The 18617-nt window shown below is 31.5% G+C and overlaps 1 protein-coding gene across 2 annotated transcripts in view; it reads right to left on the bottom strand.

The window, feature by feature from the left end:
* The window catches only part of LOC126879141 (zinc finger protein 271-like), a 38450-nt gene extending 20613 nt beyond the window's left edge, over positions 1-17837 (bottom strand). Inside the window, exons 1-2 of one of the 2 annotated variants that reach the window (XM_050642132.1) lie at positions 17278-17837; positions 1516-4821 (exon numbers count right to left, since the gene is read on the bottom strand). In XM_050642132.1, the coding sequence (XP_050498089.1) occupies positions 3209-4821; positions 17278-17737 (2073 nt within the window). In that variant the 5' untranslated portion in view covers positions 17738-17837 and the 3' untranslated portion in view covers positions 1516-3208. Of the gene's footprint in view, positions 1-1515; positions 4822-17277 lie in introns of those variants that run through there. The other variant, XM_050642133.1, reaches the window with a different exon arrangement.
* Positions 17838-18617: the final 780 nt, after the last annotated feature.

The following is an 18617-nucleotide window of genomic DNA, read 5'->3' as shown; positions in this document are numbered from 1 at the left end:
CTCTCGTGTCTATTGCCAGAAAACAAATTTTCGAAAAACTGTCGCATTATCTTCAATTTATTCTCACTCTCTTGTGATATTATACCCGAAAATTTCCGTGTTCAATTAAAAATTTATACGTCTACTTTTTTTAAGAGCAAAGTATTTTATTGCACCGTCAATCTCTATCGCATCACACACATCTTGCTCAATAGACAAAATAGCCAAATTAGTTAGTCTTAGAGTACTCATTGTCGAATAGAAAGATTAGCATCAGAGATGTGAAAAAATGTTTAAATATTAAATTATAGCTAATTTAATTCCCAAGAATTTGGTATGAAAAAAATTTTTCTATGACAAAAATTAAGTGAGCTATTGACAATTAAAACTTGTAATAGCATGCAAAAACCACCGTTACCAACCCTTTCAACGTCACCTCTTTTTGTGACTAAGCATTTTAATAATATCTAATATTAATAAACTTGTAGATCTTGTAAAAACCTACAAAATTCTTTTATATCAAACTTTCTAAGATACAAAATAGAAAAGTTACGGTTAAAAACTCAACATATTTTTTTGAGAAAAAAAGGAGAAATCCAATTGTAAGCATAATAATGCAAGTTAGCGGTGTTTTTAGGCGTTGGCCTTATTCATTCTTCTTTATTTGTGTATTATTAATATATTCTAGAAGTTTGTCTGGCTTAAAATGATTAGTTTTTAAAAAACTGTAGTTAAAAGCGAATAAATAACTTTTTTAGTTTTGTAAAAAATGCCATTTTCTTCAGAATAGAAAGATTAGCATCAAAGATAAGAAGAAATGTTTAAAAATGATATTGTAGGTTATTTAATTCTTAAGAACTTGGTGTAAAAAATTTTTTTCTACGACAAAAATTGAGTGAATAGTAAATGAGTATACTATAGAAGAACATTGATTTTTTCCATACAAAACTAACACTTTCGATAGCGAATAAATCGAAAACTATTAGTTTTATCATAAAAATGTATACAACATTTTTTGCTTATAATGAATGTTTTTATCAACTTTTGCTGTCAAAATATAATAAAAAATTTCCACCCCCGAGATGGGGTGGCAACCACCCCCATAATAAAAGCGCCTTTCGGCATCATATAAATTTTGATCCTTGGACTATCCACTACTTATTCTCAAATTTTCAAGCAAATCGAGCCATTCTGTAAAAATTGCGGGGTGAAAAGTTTCGGTTCCTGGACTAAATTCTTCACAAAATAAGTAATGAAAAATTCCGTGCTCCTTTTAATCGGTCTGAATTTGTAGTTGCGATAAAAATATAAAATGGTTCCAATATGTATAAAATATTTTTTAATATTTATGTATTGTTAAATTTTGCCGCCCCCTAAAAAGTGCCGCCCGGGGCGGACCGCCCCTGCCGCTCCCACATCGCTACGCCACTGCGTCAGAATGCCCTTCGTTGCTACGAAAAAATACATTCAGTGACATTAATGACAATTTATGTTTTAAAAATTATAAAAGTGATGATTTTCAACCGTAAAATATTTATAACAACTGTGTGTTTAATTGTTCTAATTTGTACTTACATAAATAAATTACAATAAAATTTTGGTTTTGAACAGTTTTATTCATGAAATAATCGCAACAAATTGCACTCGATCTCTAAAATTAATATAGAATTTTAGAGCTCTTGTGCAATTATTACTGAAAATTACTTATTGGCTCTAAATCAGTAGGAAAAATGAAAGAATACCCATGAACGAACATATAAAACACGCTGTATTTTCCTGTCACCGTGTCACACAAAAAATTGGCCAGCGCAAGTACATGTAATAATTATTGTTAAATGCACTTGCACTGGGCAATTTTCCCTGTGACACGGTGACAGGAAAATACAGCGTGTTTTATATATTCGTTCATGGGTATTCTTTCATTTTTCCGACTGTACTTTTTAACGTTATTCAAAGACAGCATAAAAAAGTCCATACACAATGGCGAGTTTTACCTTTTGCCATCTATTGGCATTTCTCGAAAGCTACTAGAATCTAGGGATTTTTGCATTGCCAACAAACATTAAGACGTAGAACGTGAACTGTCAATGCTCCGCGACTCAATGAGAATTGCATTTTCCAACATAATCGAAGTTCAAGGAAGAACCTCATTCAGTTGAACTGTAGATTAACTTAGTGATGAGAAATCGGCTTTTAGGAAACTGTTTCTACAGCAGATATGTCACGTTGTCCATATTTTGTGGAAATGTGGAAATTAATAAACTTATATTTTTTTGCATTGTTTTATTATTGATCAATCACGGGATCGCCAATTTCATAAATAAGTGTACACATTATTTAGCTTAGAATTACTTTACAAATTTCACACTTGTAAAAATTTTCCTTAGTGTGCAACCAAATCTCAAATCAGTTTTTAAATTACTTGTGTGAAGGTTTTCCCCAACGTGCACTCTCATATGCATTTTTAGAATACATGCTATTGGGACCGTGCAAGTTTGGAAAAGCGACACATGGTTTCTACGCTCTGCAACTTTATTCGCACTTTTAATTATATTGGCCAATCATATGGTCCTAGTTGCTATATAATTGTCAAGGTCATAGTCCAAAAAAATAATATTCAGGTTATGTTATTAAAACGTAAACAATTGTATGTAGTAAATAAAATTAGTTATTAAAATGCAGTACTGCAAGCAAAATACAATTATTTAAATTTACCTTTATATAATAATTGCACATATCAATATTGTGAAGCAATATATAATTTTTCTTCTTCAGTGACAGCGGGCATGAAATATACGTCAATTTGACAATGAATTATTTAAGAAAGTTGCAAGATTTCTCCGCTATTCGCGCACGATCGTTTCTCGTATTCCCTCCAAGTACTTGCACACCGCGAAAACTAAACTGCTGAAAACAAATTTGACTTATACGACTTTTCGGCACTGTGTATTCTTAAATGCTTTCTCAAACTGCCATCTTGACTAAATTGCTTAGAACAAATGTCACAATTATAAGGCTTCTCTCCAGTGTGTCCTCTTAAATGAATTTTCAACTTGCTTCCATAAATTGCTTAAGGCAAATTTCGCACTGATAAAGCTTTTTGTCAGTGTGTATCTTTAAATGCCTTTTCAAATGGTCATCTTGACTAAATTACCTATAACAAATTTCACACTTGTAAGGCTTTTCGCCAGTGTGCACTCTTAAATGCTTTTTCAAAATTCCCGATTTACTAAATTGTTGAAAACAAATTTCGCACTTGATAAGGCTTTTCTCCAGTGTGTATTCTTAAATGCATTCTCAAATTGACATCTTGACTAAATTGCTTATAACAAATTTCACACTTGTAAGGCTTTTCGCCAGTGTGCACTCTTAAATGCCTTTTCAAAATTCCTGATTCACTAAATTGTTTAAAACAAATTTCGCACTTATAAGGTTTTTCTCCAGTGTGTATTCTTAAATGCTTTCTCAAACTGCAATCTTGACTAAATTGCTTAGAACAAATGTCACAATTATAAGGCTTCTCTCCAGTGTGTACTCTTAAATGAATTTTTAAATAACTTACTTCCATAAATTGCTTAAGGCAAATTTCGCACTGATAAGGCTTTTTGTCAGTGTGTATCTTTAAATGCCTTTTCAAATTGTCATCTTGACTAAATTGCTTATAACAAATTTCACACTTGTAAGGCTTTTCGCCAGTGTGCACTCTTAAATGCTTTTTCAAAATTCCTGATTCACAAAATTGTTTAAAACAAATTTCGCACTTATAAGGCTTTTCTCCAGTGTGTATTCTTAAATGCTTTTTCCAATTTCCTGCTTCACTAAATTTCTTAAAGCAAATTTCGCACTTATAAGGCATTTCTCCTGTGTGTATCCTTAAATGATTCTTCAAAGTTAGTGCTTCACTAAATTGTTTAAAACAAATTTCACACTTGTAAGGTTTTTCGCCAGTGTGTTCTATTAAATGCGTTTTCAAACTATCTGATCTATTAAATTGCTTAAAACAAATTTCACACTTATAAGGCTTTTCGCTGGTGTGTAGCCTTACATGCACTTTCAAATTTTCATTTCTACTAAATTGCTTATAACAAATTTCACACTTGTAAGGCTTTTCGCCAGTGTGCACTCTTAAATGCCTTTTCAAAATTCCTGATTCACTAAATTGTTTAAAACAAATTTCGCACTTATAAGGCTTTTCTCCAGCGTGTATTTTTAAATGCTTTTTCCAAGTTCCTGCTTGAATAAATTTCTTAAAGCAAATTTCGCACTTATAAGGCTTTTCTCCTGCGTGTATCCTTAAATGATTCTTCAAAGTTACTGCTTCACTAAATTGTTTAAAACAAATTTTGCACTTATAAGGCTTTTCTCCAGTGTGTATTCTTAAATGCTTTTTCCAATTTCCTGCTTGAATAAATTTCTTAAAGCAAATTTCGCACTTATAAGGCTTTTCTCCTGTGTGTATCCTTAAATGATTCTTCAAAGTTTTTGCTTCACCAAATTGTTTCAAACAAATTTCACACTTGTAAGGTTTTTCGCCAGTGTGTTTTATTAAATGCGTTTTCAAACTATCTGATTTATTAAATTGCTTAAAACAAATTTCACACTTATAAGGCTTTTCGCCGGTGTGTAGCCTTACATGCACTTTCAAATTTTCATTTCTACTAAATTGCTTAGAACAAATTTTGCACTTGTAAGGTTTGTCCCCAGTGTGTATTTGCAAATGCTTCTTTAAATATCTTAACACAGTAAATTCCTTCAAACATATTTCACACTTGTACGAACTTTCTCGTGTTGGTGTTATCAAAGATCCTTCACATTTCGTGTTAATCTCGTTCTGACGTACACCTAAAATAAAAATCAAACTATAAAACTTTGCATGCAGAAACGGCAGATCATTACCATAATGTAAAAACTCTAGAATAAATAAACAAGGTAAAAACCAAACTATGACAAAAGCTCAGCTGATGATGATTACTATATAATTTTTTAGAGAATGCTGTATCTTCGTCTGTTAGTATTTTGTCATCCAAATTATGTTTGTTCCCATGTATTAGTATACACTGTCATATTGTATTTGGGTTTGTTGTATCGTTCGTTTTTTGTGATCATTATCACTGTAACAAATCTCTGTGTTTTTTCTGAACATATTACTAAGGCTATTGAGGCAAGGGAGCAGTTGGACGTTCTCTATACTGATTGCGAAAAAGCATTTGATAAGGTCAATCACTGCATTCTTTTAAATAAACTGGTACAGTTTGGATTCTGAAGAAAATCTTTTAATTCAATAAAATCTTATTTGTCAGATAGGAAGAACACAATAAAAGTAAGTAATTGCTTTTCCCACCAATTTGTGTCATCCTCGGGAGTTCCACAGAGGGGCAAACTTGGACCATTGCTCTTCATTTTATTTATTAATGACTTGCCAGACTGTATTAAATATTGTAACAGTTAAATGTATGCCGATGATTTTAAACTTTTTAAAACAATCTCTAATGAGAAAGATGTAGTTAAATTGCAGGATGATTTAAGGTCAGTTACTCAATGGTTCCACTTGGAACAATTCGAAAATGACTCTTAACGTTAAAAAGTGCGCAGTAGTTACTCGAAAATTTAATAGCATTATTGAAGATTATTGTATTAATGGTGATCGAGTGGAGAGAGTGAGTGTTATGGAGGACCTTGGAGTTACATCTTAAACAAACATGAAGTCCAATAATACACACTTTTGTGAAATAACTAACAGAGCCTATCGTGCCTTGGGTTTTGTTATTAGAAATAGCAATAACTTCAGAATAAACACAATTATAAAACTCTATAATGCCCTGGTGAGACCACATATGGAATATGCTTCAAGCATCTGGTCTCCAATTGCATTTTCAAACTCAGAAAGGATTGAAAAAGTTCAAAAACAATTTTTAAGATTTTTATACTTAAGGAAAAACAAGGAATATCCATATATGCTCTCTTACAGGGTAATGTTGGATTCATTTCAGTTGCAGTCACTTGCCACTTGAAGAAACAGTCAGGCCATTATGTTTATATACTTAATTGTTAACAGTACATATTAAGTACACAGACTGTGATTTAATTGAGTTTATTTACATTAGAGTACTTAAGAAATCTTTTTTTTACAAATTATTATAGAAACATGTCACCAGTAAATAATATGTTAAAAATCTGTAATGAAGTATTCAATAGACTGACTGATATAGACATATTTAATGTAAAAATCAGGGACCTTAGGACATTGCTTGCACATCAGCGCTAGGTTTAAGGGATTTCATAAAACACAAATACTCTCTTCCTTTTTTTCAGTTACTTATTTTATTAGTTTTATGTTTATATTCTTAGTTAGTACTTTACTTTACATGTAATTACTATTAGTTTATAGTGTTTGTAAAGTTTCAAATCAATAAATAAATAAATAAAAATTATGACAACTCTGAGCTGATTCCTGCTTGTTTTCTATAGTAGGTACTTCTTTAGTACTTAGCACATGTCCATCCAATCAGCTTCAGTACTTGTTTATATATCATGAGCTTATTATGTACTGACAGCTTGGAATGTCTTTCAATGAGCCAGTACAATTTTCTATACAGGTAGTGTTGGAAAAATTTTGAGAATGAAAAATCCGAGAATATTCTCGAGACTATTCTCAAGAATATTCTCGACGTGGAGAATTTTCAGAGAATGCCTATGACGCGTTTAGAGATATTGTTAAAGATGAAATAGTGTATTACAAATCATGAAATTATATAAAAAATTATAAGACGAAACAACAGTGTTCTTTATATTTAAAAAAAAATACAAAAACAACAGAAAACAAAATACATATATGTATATTTTTAAAAAAATAAATTTTTCTAATCTGAAAAAGATGAGGCCTTATATTCAGAATCTATTTCTATCATTAGCTCATCCTGGTCATCTACATTCTGCATTTCAATGTACTGATGAGAAGTTGTGGGATTTTGTTTTTCACTAGTCGCCTGCTCAGTTATGGATTGATCTACGTCTAACAATTTTCAATTGTGAGCAATAAAAGTTACCTTACCAGCCCGTTCAGCAGTAAGCTGGTTTCTTTTAGAGGATTTGATAAAAAACCATAAGTACCGAAACTTCTTTCAGTTGCAACACTGGATAAAGGCGTGCTTAATATATTATTAACTGCTATTTTAGTTAATTTTGCTCCGAAACATGTACCTTTCCACCATATGATTGGGTCTTAGTTTTTTAATTGATTTTACAACGTATGGTTTTCGAAAAAATCCCTCAGGCCGATAAAGTGCCAAATCTGCCATTATTTCAGCCAAGTCATCACCATATTTTAAAGTTGCTAAATTATCTATAAACTTAGTTCCCTCAACTTGTTCTTCTCTGCTTAAATGAACACCATTCTAAATATTTGCACGTTAATATAGCATCAAAACAATAAATACTGACACTGTGAAAACAGTTACTAGATTTTCGGTGATTTTATCTATAATCGTGTGATTCCCCGGACGGCCAAAACAAAAAAGCATTTCATGAGCGGAGCGGCAAATAGGTGTTTGGGCTTCAAGAATAATAACGTTTGGGATACAAAAAATATATAGGTGAATAAATATAAGTGAATTGAAAACAATATACATATTTTTTTAAACTATAATTATTTTTATTTCGGTTTTTGTAAATATAAAAAATTCTCAGACAATCTAGAAAAACCGACAATTATTTACGATTACTGATTATCAATCCGGTAATCAATGTAGCAAATACAGAAAGAAAATAATTTATTAGTAACAAATTTAAAAAAAAAAAACACCAACACAAAATACAACATTTTGTGAAAACAATTAAAAACTACTTTTGTATGTAAATGTAACAATGTAACAAATAAAGAACGAGAAATAATTTATGAGTAATAAATTTTACAAAAAAAATATGAACACAAAATAAAACATTTTTGAAAAAATTAAAAGCTTCTTCTTCTTCTTGTAGTGCCTATCCGTTTCTGATGTTGGCGACCATCATGGCAATCTGTACTTTGCAAACTGCTGCTCTGAAAAGATTTGTAGTGGTCGTGTTGAACCACGTACATAGATTTTTCAGCCACGAAATCCTTCGCCTTCCTGGTCCTCGCTTTCCCTCTACTTTTCCCTGTAAGACCAGTTGCAGCAGTCCATATCTTTCACTGTTCCTCATGATGAGACCGAGGTATTCGATTTTGGCTGTTTTTATTTTGATTAACAGCTCTTTTTCTTTTTGCATTCTCAGCAAAACACTCTCATTAGTAATGTGGTCGGTATAAGATATCTTCAGGATTCGACGATAAAGCCACATCTCAAAAGCCTCAATTTTCTTGCAGGTGGCGTCTGTGAGAGTCCACGACTTAACTCCGTACAACAGTATAGGGAAGATATAACATCGTAGTAATCTGACTTTTATGGGTATCGACAAATCATGACATTTGAACAACTTTGCCATTTTTTGAAATGCAGATCTTGCTTTCTCTATCCTACATTTGATTTCTATAGAATGGTCCCAATTTTCATTGACGTTCGTACCAAGGTACCATATGTCTTTACTCTTTCTATTTGTTGACCATTTGCACTGAGTCGTCCAAATTGCTGTTTGTTCTTAGAGATAATCATACATTTTTAGTGTTTAGTGAAAGTCCGTATCTCTGACTGACCTCCGCGATTCTGTTCATTAACTCCTGTAGGGCTTCAGAACTGTCAGTGAATACCACAGTGTCGTCTGCGTATCTTATGTTATTGATACATTCTCCGTTAATTCGAATTCCGGCTTCAACATCATCCACTGCTTCTTGAAAGATTTTCTCAGAGTAGATAGCAGAGTTAAACAGCAAGGGGATAGTATACATCCCTGACGGACCCCCCGTTTGATTTTGATATCGTCGGATTCTCCTGTCTCTGTCCGGATAGAGGATGTTTGATTCCAGTACAGATTGCTGATAATCCTTAAATCACAGGTGTTAATTCCAATATTGGTTAATATCTCCATCAGCTTGTCGTGCTTTACTGTATCGAACGCTTTATGGTAATCAATGAAACATGCATAAATATCGCAATTTACGCCTCTACATCGTTGAAATAGCACTTGTATACTAAATAGAGCCTCTCTTGTACCCACTGATTTCGAAAACCAAACTGTGTTCGGCTGATTTTTTCTTCGCACAGTCTATATATTCTTTGGTGTATAATTTTTAGAAATAGTTTTAAAATATGGCTCATTAAGCTGATGGTTCGGAAATCACTGCAGGATACGGACTTTGTTTTCTTTGGTAAAGCAACAAACATCGACTTCAACCATGTTTTTGGTATTACTCCGCTTAAATATATGTCGTTAAATATTTTGGTTAGGCGTTGAGTACCGTCGGTGTTAAACAGTTTTATGAGTTCAGCATATGCATTGTCAGGTCCAGGAGCTTTGCCATCTTTTAGTTGTGATATTGCCCTTTCCACTTCATCTGATGTGATTGGTAAGTGGTCATCACATATGTAGGATGGAGGTTGTTCGGATCTTTTAATAAAATATTTTAAATATTTAATTACATAAGATGCTTAAAATGACCTAACACATTTATGCACACCTAAAACGGTCATTGAATGAGTTACTTACCCTACGAAGTACGAAGAATTTGTAAATTAACACTTCGAATTACATACACATTGTATTCTATTTTCATCTCATACCTTGTTGTCAGAGGCATTTTATAAACTTCATTCAACGTAAACTCAAAAGAGTCCAGTTTATTAAATTCTGGTGATCTGTGTAGCCACGCTACTGGTTATTGAAAATATCTCGAAAACTAATAAATTTAGACATAGGGAATGTTATAATAAAAATTAAAGTACGGTAAAGGTACTTTTCAATAGTGATATAAAATACAGGATGTTCCATATAAAACTACTGAGAAAATAATGTAAGTACTTGCGTTTTGACTCACCCTGTACTTGATATAAAGAAAATTAGCAATATCAATCATTTTTGAAAATGATATCAATCATTTCATTAACCTTTGAAATGTCAGTAGTGTCAAAATTCCATAAATGTCATTAGTGTCAAAATTTCATAACAGTGGAGTAAACTTGCCTGAGATTGGACCAATTACAAAATAGAATTACAGCGCAGTAAATTTGAATTACTCCTCCTGTTTTAAACCAGGACACCATAGTTGGCAGTTCAATTTTTTGTTAACATATTCACGGACACGCTTCACATGTAGCCACGTCTTTTTATGGAGTAAGTACTTTGATATTCAGGGGAGAGACATATCGGTCGGAGAATGGTAGGCTTAATACTTCACACTACACTAAGAAAAGTAATGAGGAATTCGTTCAAAACAGTAGGGAATTTGAGTTACACTGAAAAACACAGTAATAATTAAAACTATAGTGTTTTTAAGTTGATCTATTTAATACGAATTGTATTTTTTTCTGTAAAATTTAATATAACCCATATATAAATTTTGTACTGATAAGTAAAAAGGTTTTAAGTTAAAAATATTGATTTTGACTAAGTTTTTTAAACTATGTAAACGTGATGGATTTTTAATGCTTAGTCGGAAAAATGAAAGATTACCTATGACCGATCATATCAATCACTTATTTTGTATTTGCTGTCTTTTTCTATAACAAACGTTTTTAATTCAATTCGCCTGGATATATTATAACAATTATCCCATCACATGTAGCATCTAATACCTGGGAATTAATCTACCAGCTGACAACAATATCGAAGAAGAGGCAAAAGAACAAATAATTAAAGCCAGCAGAACGGCCGGATGCCTAAACGACACAATTTGGAAAAACAAACACGTAAGAGTGCAAACAAAGGCCCGAATATATAAGTCAGTTATTAGGCCAGTTATGACTTATACGGCTGAAACAAGACCAGATACAAGCAAATCACAAAAACATCTGGAGACCAACGAAATGAAGATCTTAAGAAGGATTGCTGGAAAAGGACTACAGGACAGGGTAAGAAGTGAGAAAATCAGACGCATATGTGGGGTAGACAATATAAATACCTGGGTAAAGAACAAAAAAGAAGAGTGTAATCAACATATAAGCAGGATGTTTGAATCAAGGATAGTAAGCATAGCCAGGGACAAGTCACCGTTAGGCAGAATAAGTATAGGACGCCCAAGGAAAAGCTGGAATGACAATTTAGGGACAGAATGAAATGCACCGTTGAAGAAAAACAGGCAGTACTGCCTATATAAAAGAAAGAAGACATCAGGTCTAGCATCTAGCCACCTTAACCTGTTGCTTCTTTTGTTTCCAATGGGATCCACACCCAATTTTTTCGTATATACTCATTCCTAACATTATCTTTTCTAGTTATTCGCTAGTTCTAGTTATTGATAACTACGGGTTTACTACAGAACTTAACCTAACCCTAATGAAGCTCTACTTTCACACAAAATTTTCCAGTTTCAGCTGTATTCGCTCTCTCTAATTGTTACTGTCTGATACATCTCTTGTGCCAATCTCACATATTCAGCTGGCACTCCTTTCCTACTTAGTACCAATAGGTTTCTGGTAACTTTGCGATATACCTTCTCAAGATTAATAAACACTATGTGCAAGGCTTTCTCTTCCACTCATAAGTTTTTTCCTCAGCTGTCATAAAATAAAAATTGATGTTATGGACCTGCCTTGCATAAATTCAAAATAACTTTTATTTCTAGAACCATACACTAAATTTTGTTAGATTTCAAATGTACTATAACGAAAACATATTTTGAATAGGGTGCTAAGACAAATACTTAATGATCTAAACAAAATTAAGCAAATGTTTGTTTACTGGAAATAAAATAATACTATTGCAAATTAAATAAAACACTAAATACAGACGGAAAAATGAAAGAATACCCATGAACGAACATATAAAACACGCTGTATTTTCCTGTCACCGTGTCACAAAGAAAATTGTCCAGTGCAAGTACATGTAACAATAATTATTACATGTACTTGCGCTGGCCAATTTTTGTGTGACACGGTGACAGGAAAATACAGCGTGTTTTATATGTTTGTTCATGGGTATTCTTTCATTTTTCCTACTGTAGCTATGTTTAAATTGTTTTTATTCTTTATTAAAAATCGGGGAATGAATAATTTTAATAGATAGGTACGTATATGGAATCATCTAAATGTTTGAAAATGAATCACATAAATGTTTAAAAGGAACTTCTCTCATTGCCCTACGATCGTTTACCTGCTACGATTTCTCAGTACTGAAAAGAGAATTATTTGTTCATGATCTAGTGGGGCATCCCAGTACAAACGACACAAGAAAATCCACATTTGCGTGGAGCCATCACAATGAGAGTTTATTTTAACAATAGATAAATATGTTTAATAGTATTATCTTTTTTTCTACAATTAGAAAAGACTAAACAACACAATAATTTTACAAATTTAATACATTCACATTATTTGTTAGGTTCAACAAACAGTTGTTAGGGGTTAGGTTGAGAAATAAGAAATAATACATGAAACATGGCGGATCCTACATGCGCAAAGAAATTTGGATTGTGAAATAGTTGATGCTTTCGCTTCTTGTTGGATGGAGTATTCTTTGCTTTGACGGACAGAACATCTGTAGACATCTAATTTTGATTGGTGTAATGTGACACAACGTCTATAGACATTGCATTTTCCCTTTTCTACTTTGCAAAATACATATAGTGTCACAACACTGGCTTATACATTTGACGCACTGTCCGTCTACTAGTTAAGAGGTACAGAATTATGATTTAATAGGTGGCTTTGAATAAATTTTTAAAATCTATTTAAATAGTGACAAAGAAGAAAACTGCTTACTTACATACAACGTACACACTCTTTTTTTAACCTAATATATACTTAAAACAGGAGTCGATTCGCTAATCTGAGCCACAACTGTCTAGTGACGTTAGTATTTTTTTTGGGAAGTAAGGTTGCTAGATGTGACTGGAAATTACTACACAACCAAACATACCTGCTCATAACCAATATTATTAATAGTAAACAGACATAAATATCATAAACCTAACGCCTCTCAATAATTATGTATTTACACCATTGTACTGTATTGATAACAAATGAGAAAATTATTTATTGTACAAAATAAAAATATTTTGTAGAAATAAATTCCACAAAATTTTATGAGTTTAGTATACTCCACTCACTATTTCCAATACATCTTCTTTTTTTAATGAAAGATTAAGTTGCTTTGAGCAGTTACTTAAGAGGAAACAGTAGTGATTAACAGGTAGCAAAAACGCGTTCCAAGATTGTGGCTGTAATTTTGAATATTTTTTCGAGATATTTGGCACACTTATTCGTAATATAATAAAGAATGGCGGTACAGAAACCAATTTGAAAAATACAGGCTGAGTCATGAGGAACTGTACATACTCCTACCTTGTATAGAGGCTCCTATGGGGAATAACAAATGACCATTAAAAAGTGTCTGCTCCCCTTGTTTAATAATATACAGGGCGAGTTTCGCATTTTGACAGAAATTTATATTTGTCATAATTTTTGAACGGTCAGATCAATGTATCTCTTATTTTGGTCAATCGTTACACTATTACCACCTAATCAACTGATTTATTCAAACTAGAAAAAAATCAGGCCTGGCTTTAAAAAATTAGTTCGTTTGGGTCTTAGAAAAAACTTCACCCTGTATAAGCTTTTTGAAGACTCTAATATGAATTTTACAAATTAGACAAATAGGCAATTAAAATGGCATATTTATTTTTCCCCACACGATTACTTAATTTTTTTATAAAAAAATCAAATTTGACTATGAATTAAAAGTTTGGTAAAGTAAACCATAGATTTAAAAAAATTAACTTTTATTACAAAAATTAATTTTTTAACAAATATTTGATTTATGTTACCACCCAATCAACTGATTTATTCAAACTAGAAAAAAATCAGGTCCGGCTTTAAAAAATTAGTTCGTTTGGGTCTTAAAAAAAATTCACCCTGTATACGCTTTTTGAAAACTCTAATATCAATTTTACAAATTAGACAAATAGGCAATTAAAATGGCATATTTATTTTTTCCCCACATGATTACTTAATTTTTTATAAAAAATTCAAATTTGACTATGAATAATAATTAAAAGTTTGGTAAAGTGAACCATAGATTTAAAAAAATTTACTTTTATTACAAAAATTAATTTTTTTTAACAAAAATTAGTTCGTTTGGGTCTTAAAAAAATTCACCCTGTATACGCTTTTTGAAAACTCTAATATCAATTTTACAAATCAGACAAATAGGCAATTAAAATGGCATATTTATTTTTTTCCCCACATGATTACTTAATTTTTTATAAAAAAATCAAATTTGACTATGAATAATAATTAAAAGTTTGGTAAAGTGAACAATAGATTTAAAAAAATTTACTTTTATTACAAAAATTAATTTTTTTTTAACAAAAATTTAATTAATCAACTGATTTATTCCAACTAGAAAAAAATCAGGCCCGGATTTAAAAAATTATTTCGTTTTGGTCTTAGAAAAAATTTCACCCTGTATACGCTTTTTGAAAACTCTAATATGAATTTTACAAATTAGACAAATAGGCAATTAAAATGGCATATTTATTTTTTCCCCACACGATTACTTAATTTTTTATTAAAAGATCAAATTTGTCAAAATGGGAATTTTAACCTAAAAATGAACAAAGAAAAAACTGAAATCACGGTTTAACTCGCCACAACGTTCCATTTAAATTTTTTTTTCTGAAATTTTTACAGCACATATCTCTTACCATTGTGAAGACTATAACAATTGTTGTAGACTTTCAGTCTTCTTCTCGTAAAAGTTATGAATTTTTAAAAATAAAAGGTGCAGATTCGTGAATTGCAAAGTTAAATCGCAAAAATTAAGTGAAAAAATTTAAAATTTATCTATTTGATCACGTCTATGTTAAACTATAGAGTCCAAAGAGAAGTGTTATGGGGAGTTTTAGATCTAGACATGTTATAGAAAAAAAAAAATGGTAAAACTTTTAATTTTAAGAAAAACGTTGTTTAATTTTTTTATTTTTATGGTAAAATTGTGATTTTGACAAATTTGATTTTTTAATAAAAAATTAAGTAATCGCGTGGGAAAAAATAAATATGTCATTTTAATTGCCTATTTGTCTAATTTGTAAAATTAATACTAGAGTTTTCAAAAAGAGTATACAGAGTGAAATTTTTTCTAAGACCCAAATGAACTAATTTTTTAAAGCCGGACCTGATTTTTTGAATAAATCAGTTGATTAGGTGGTAATAGTGTAACGATTGACCAAAATAAGAGACACATCAATCTGACCGTTCAAAAATTATGACAAATATAGATTTCTGTCAAAATGCGAAACTCTTCCTGTATATTATTAAACAATGGGAGCAGATACTTTTTAATGGTCATTTGTTATTCCTCATAGGGGCCTCTATACGAGGTAGGAGTATGTACAGTTCCTCATGACTCACCCTGTATATTAATATGTGGAAATTACTCTGTAATTAAATATAATATTAAAAAAAACGAGCCTGTACCGCCATTAAGAAGAACAAAAAAATTCACTTTCTTCAAATAAACTTTTTTATCCAATGCCTAGATTTTGTGTCATTTTGGAACTACTAAAATTTTTTATTTCATTAGTAGTTCCAAAATGACACAAAATCTAGGCATCAGATAAAAAAGTTTATTTGAAGAAAGTGTATTTTTTTGTTCTTCTTAACGGTGGTACAGGCTCGTTTTTTTAATATTGTATTTAATTACAGAGTAATTTCCACATATTAATATATTTTTCAAATTGGGCTCTGTACCGCCATTCTTTATTATATTACGAATACGTGTGCCAAATATCTCGAAAAAATATTCAAAATTACAGCCGCAATCTTGGAATGCGTTTTTGCTACCTGTTGATCGCTACTGTATCACCTTAATACTGTGAGGTAGGAATTTTTGTGTTGTATGTTTCCTATTCTGAATGTGTCAAAATGAATCTCGGCTGAGCAAATTCAGTATAAACGTTTTTTTAACTACTGGCAAGAAGTTTACCAATTCAAAGTAATCCATTTGTAAAGTAATCTCTTTCAAATGCAAACCATATAAAAACAATAATCAGTAACTGAAGCAAAATTGATGTACGTTTTAGAGTCACTCATTAACTCTATACATTATACATAAGGTTTGTTCCAACTCGTCGAGAACCGTACAATGTACGGTAACGCTTCTGAGCAATAGATAAAATGTGTTCCAACTTAAAATGGACCGTTCATTGTACCGTCCCTTTGTCGTTCCAACTCAACTTGGGATCATTCGACGTACGGTTTCTGAATCAGTATTTCAGTACCTGGTCAAAAGCTATTACCGTTTGGACTGACCTGCGCATTATGCAGTACCTCCAAAAATTCTCATTTTAGTTCAGGTTCAGGTGGTCGTTTTATTTTTATTTCAAAGTATTCAAAGTAAAGTTACATGCTTTCAGCCGTACATTTATATTATTTATTGTTAACATTTTATTATTATTAAATTATTAACTTTTTTCAATTATTAGATTATTTTTGCTTCAATTTAATTGATTCTTCTTTTAATTTGTTGTTTGTTTTTTTTTAAGAATTTCTCATTCTTGGTCCATCGTTCATTATACTTAATATTCTATAATTATAATTCTAATTTGACAGGTGTATTTCGTGTTTATATACATGGAATTTCTTTGTTCTGTTTTATTATCATTTAAATATTGGGGTATTTTTAGCATCTGTACTTTGGTATTTTTGATTTTTAAAGTACCAAGTTTGCATTATTTATATTTTATATACACATATAAATCTAAGAATAATTTGGTATCGTTTTCATTCCATTTATAATCGAACTGTTTGTGCTTTGTGAAGATGGTTGATGGTTCTGGCATGGATGGATAAACAATTACATATTCTCATAAATATAAATAGGTATGACATATTCTCATGCACAATGTTTCAACTAGGTAACTAATATACATTTTTCAAATTAATTAAGAAAAATAAATCACTATTTCTGATTAAAATACAGAAAGAGGAAACAAAGTGGCAAACAGACAAATGACAAGAAACCAATTGTTGTTCTTTATTTATTTGTTGGACTATTTTAAACAAATTGCCAGAATTCAAACCTTCAAACAAATAACCAGTACTTAGTATAGTGTCAAAATCCATTCCAACCAACACATCCCATCTTCGCCACAGCCTCTGTACTGGATCGTGATCGTTTTAAAACCATACAAAAGGGGCAGTTGGAACAAACCTATAGACTAAAACTTACCTTTTTTTTCAATGCTAGGCAATAACTTTTCTGTTTTCATACTTCTGCAACGTTTTTCATCATCTATCTCAGTTGAAGCTCCTATCTGCAATTTAACATCTCTCTCTGAGTCTAATTTTTCAGTATCTGTACTGTTAAATAGAGTGTTACACCCATGATTTACTTGTAAGTTATGTTCATCCAGTTCTTCTTTGATTTCTGTCTTAACTTCTTGCTTGGTAATGACAGGGAATGGGTTACTTATATCATATTGTAACATATGTTCTTCTATTTTAATATTATTCGAATATGAGTCTGATAAAGAATCTTCTGTGTAATAATTATTACTTTCAATCGTGCATTCTTCCAGTTCTGATTTGATTTGTACATTAACATGGTGCACTAGAGAATCTCCATCTCCATCTTTGTCACATATTAAAATATTTTGTTTTAACTCTATAGAATCTTCACTTAACTCCATTTCAATTAAATTCAATTACTGTTTCCAATATGCAGAAATTATATTCTAAAGTAAACTGAAAATAATTTTACAGTTTAACCTTTTACTGTATTTTTATTTGTTGTAGTAAGACAAGGAAAAAAGAGCTTCTCTCATTCTCTCTTTCCTTGTCTTGGTTGTAGACATGTCAAATGACAATGACAAATGACTTATTGACAATTTAAAACACAGCACATGTATGGTTGGTACAGTATAAATATCGTTGTACGTCATTACTGCGTCAGAGATCGAAATTGATAATGTTGTCAAATACAAAAATTCCCGAATTCATTTTAAATCAAATACATATTAATCACATAATGGTAGGGGAGCCCAAGCGGGGATTTTTGCAGTTAGTCGAGCGCGTCAGATTATCAAATGGGGAAAAACCTTGTACCATGTAAATGTACCTCTACCATATATTGGCTCTTAATACAGGGGAGTTCGTGAAGGGGGAGGGGAATCTATTCTTTTAAAAAGCTCGACATCGTCAGATTAAGATAAGGTACGTTAAGTACATGCAAAACAGTGTGTATTTATAAAGCCTGACGATTTGAGAGGGGCAAGGAAATGGGAGCGTGGCCAAACATCATGAATAAGTTATTTAAATTTTTTATTACCGTTTTGGTACTAATCTCACTACATGGAAAAGCAAATGGGAATCTGGAATACTCATCTACTACCGTAAGAATATAACGATTATTGGTATTCGAAGGCACTGGTGTCCTTTATTAAAATCGATACTAAGGCGTTCGAAGGGCAACGGCATAACCAGGATGATCCTAAGGGGGGGGTTACAACTACTGGAAGGTCTTTGGGGAATGGTGTTAAGCATATAGAGCTCAAAGTACGTCCCAATGGG

This window comes from Diabrotica virgifera, chromosome 1 (assembly GCF_917563875.1).
Source record: "Diabrotica virgifera virgifera chromosome 1, PGI_DIABVI_V3a".
NCBI lineage: Eukaryota > Metazoa > Arthropoda > Insecta > Coleoptera > Chrysomelidae > Diabrotica > Diabrotica virgifera.
This window is presented reverse-complemented; position numbering and strand designations above follow the sequence as displayed.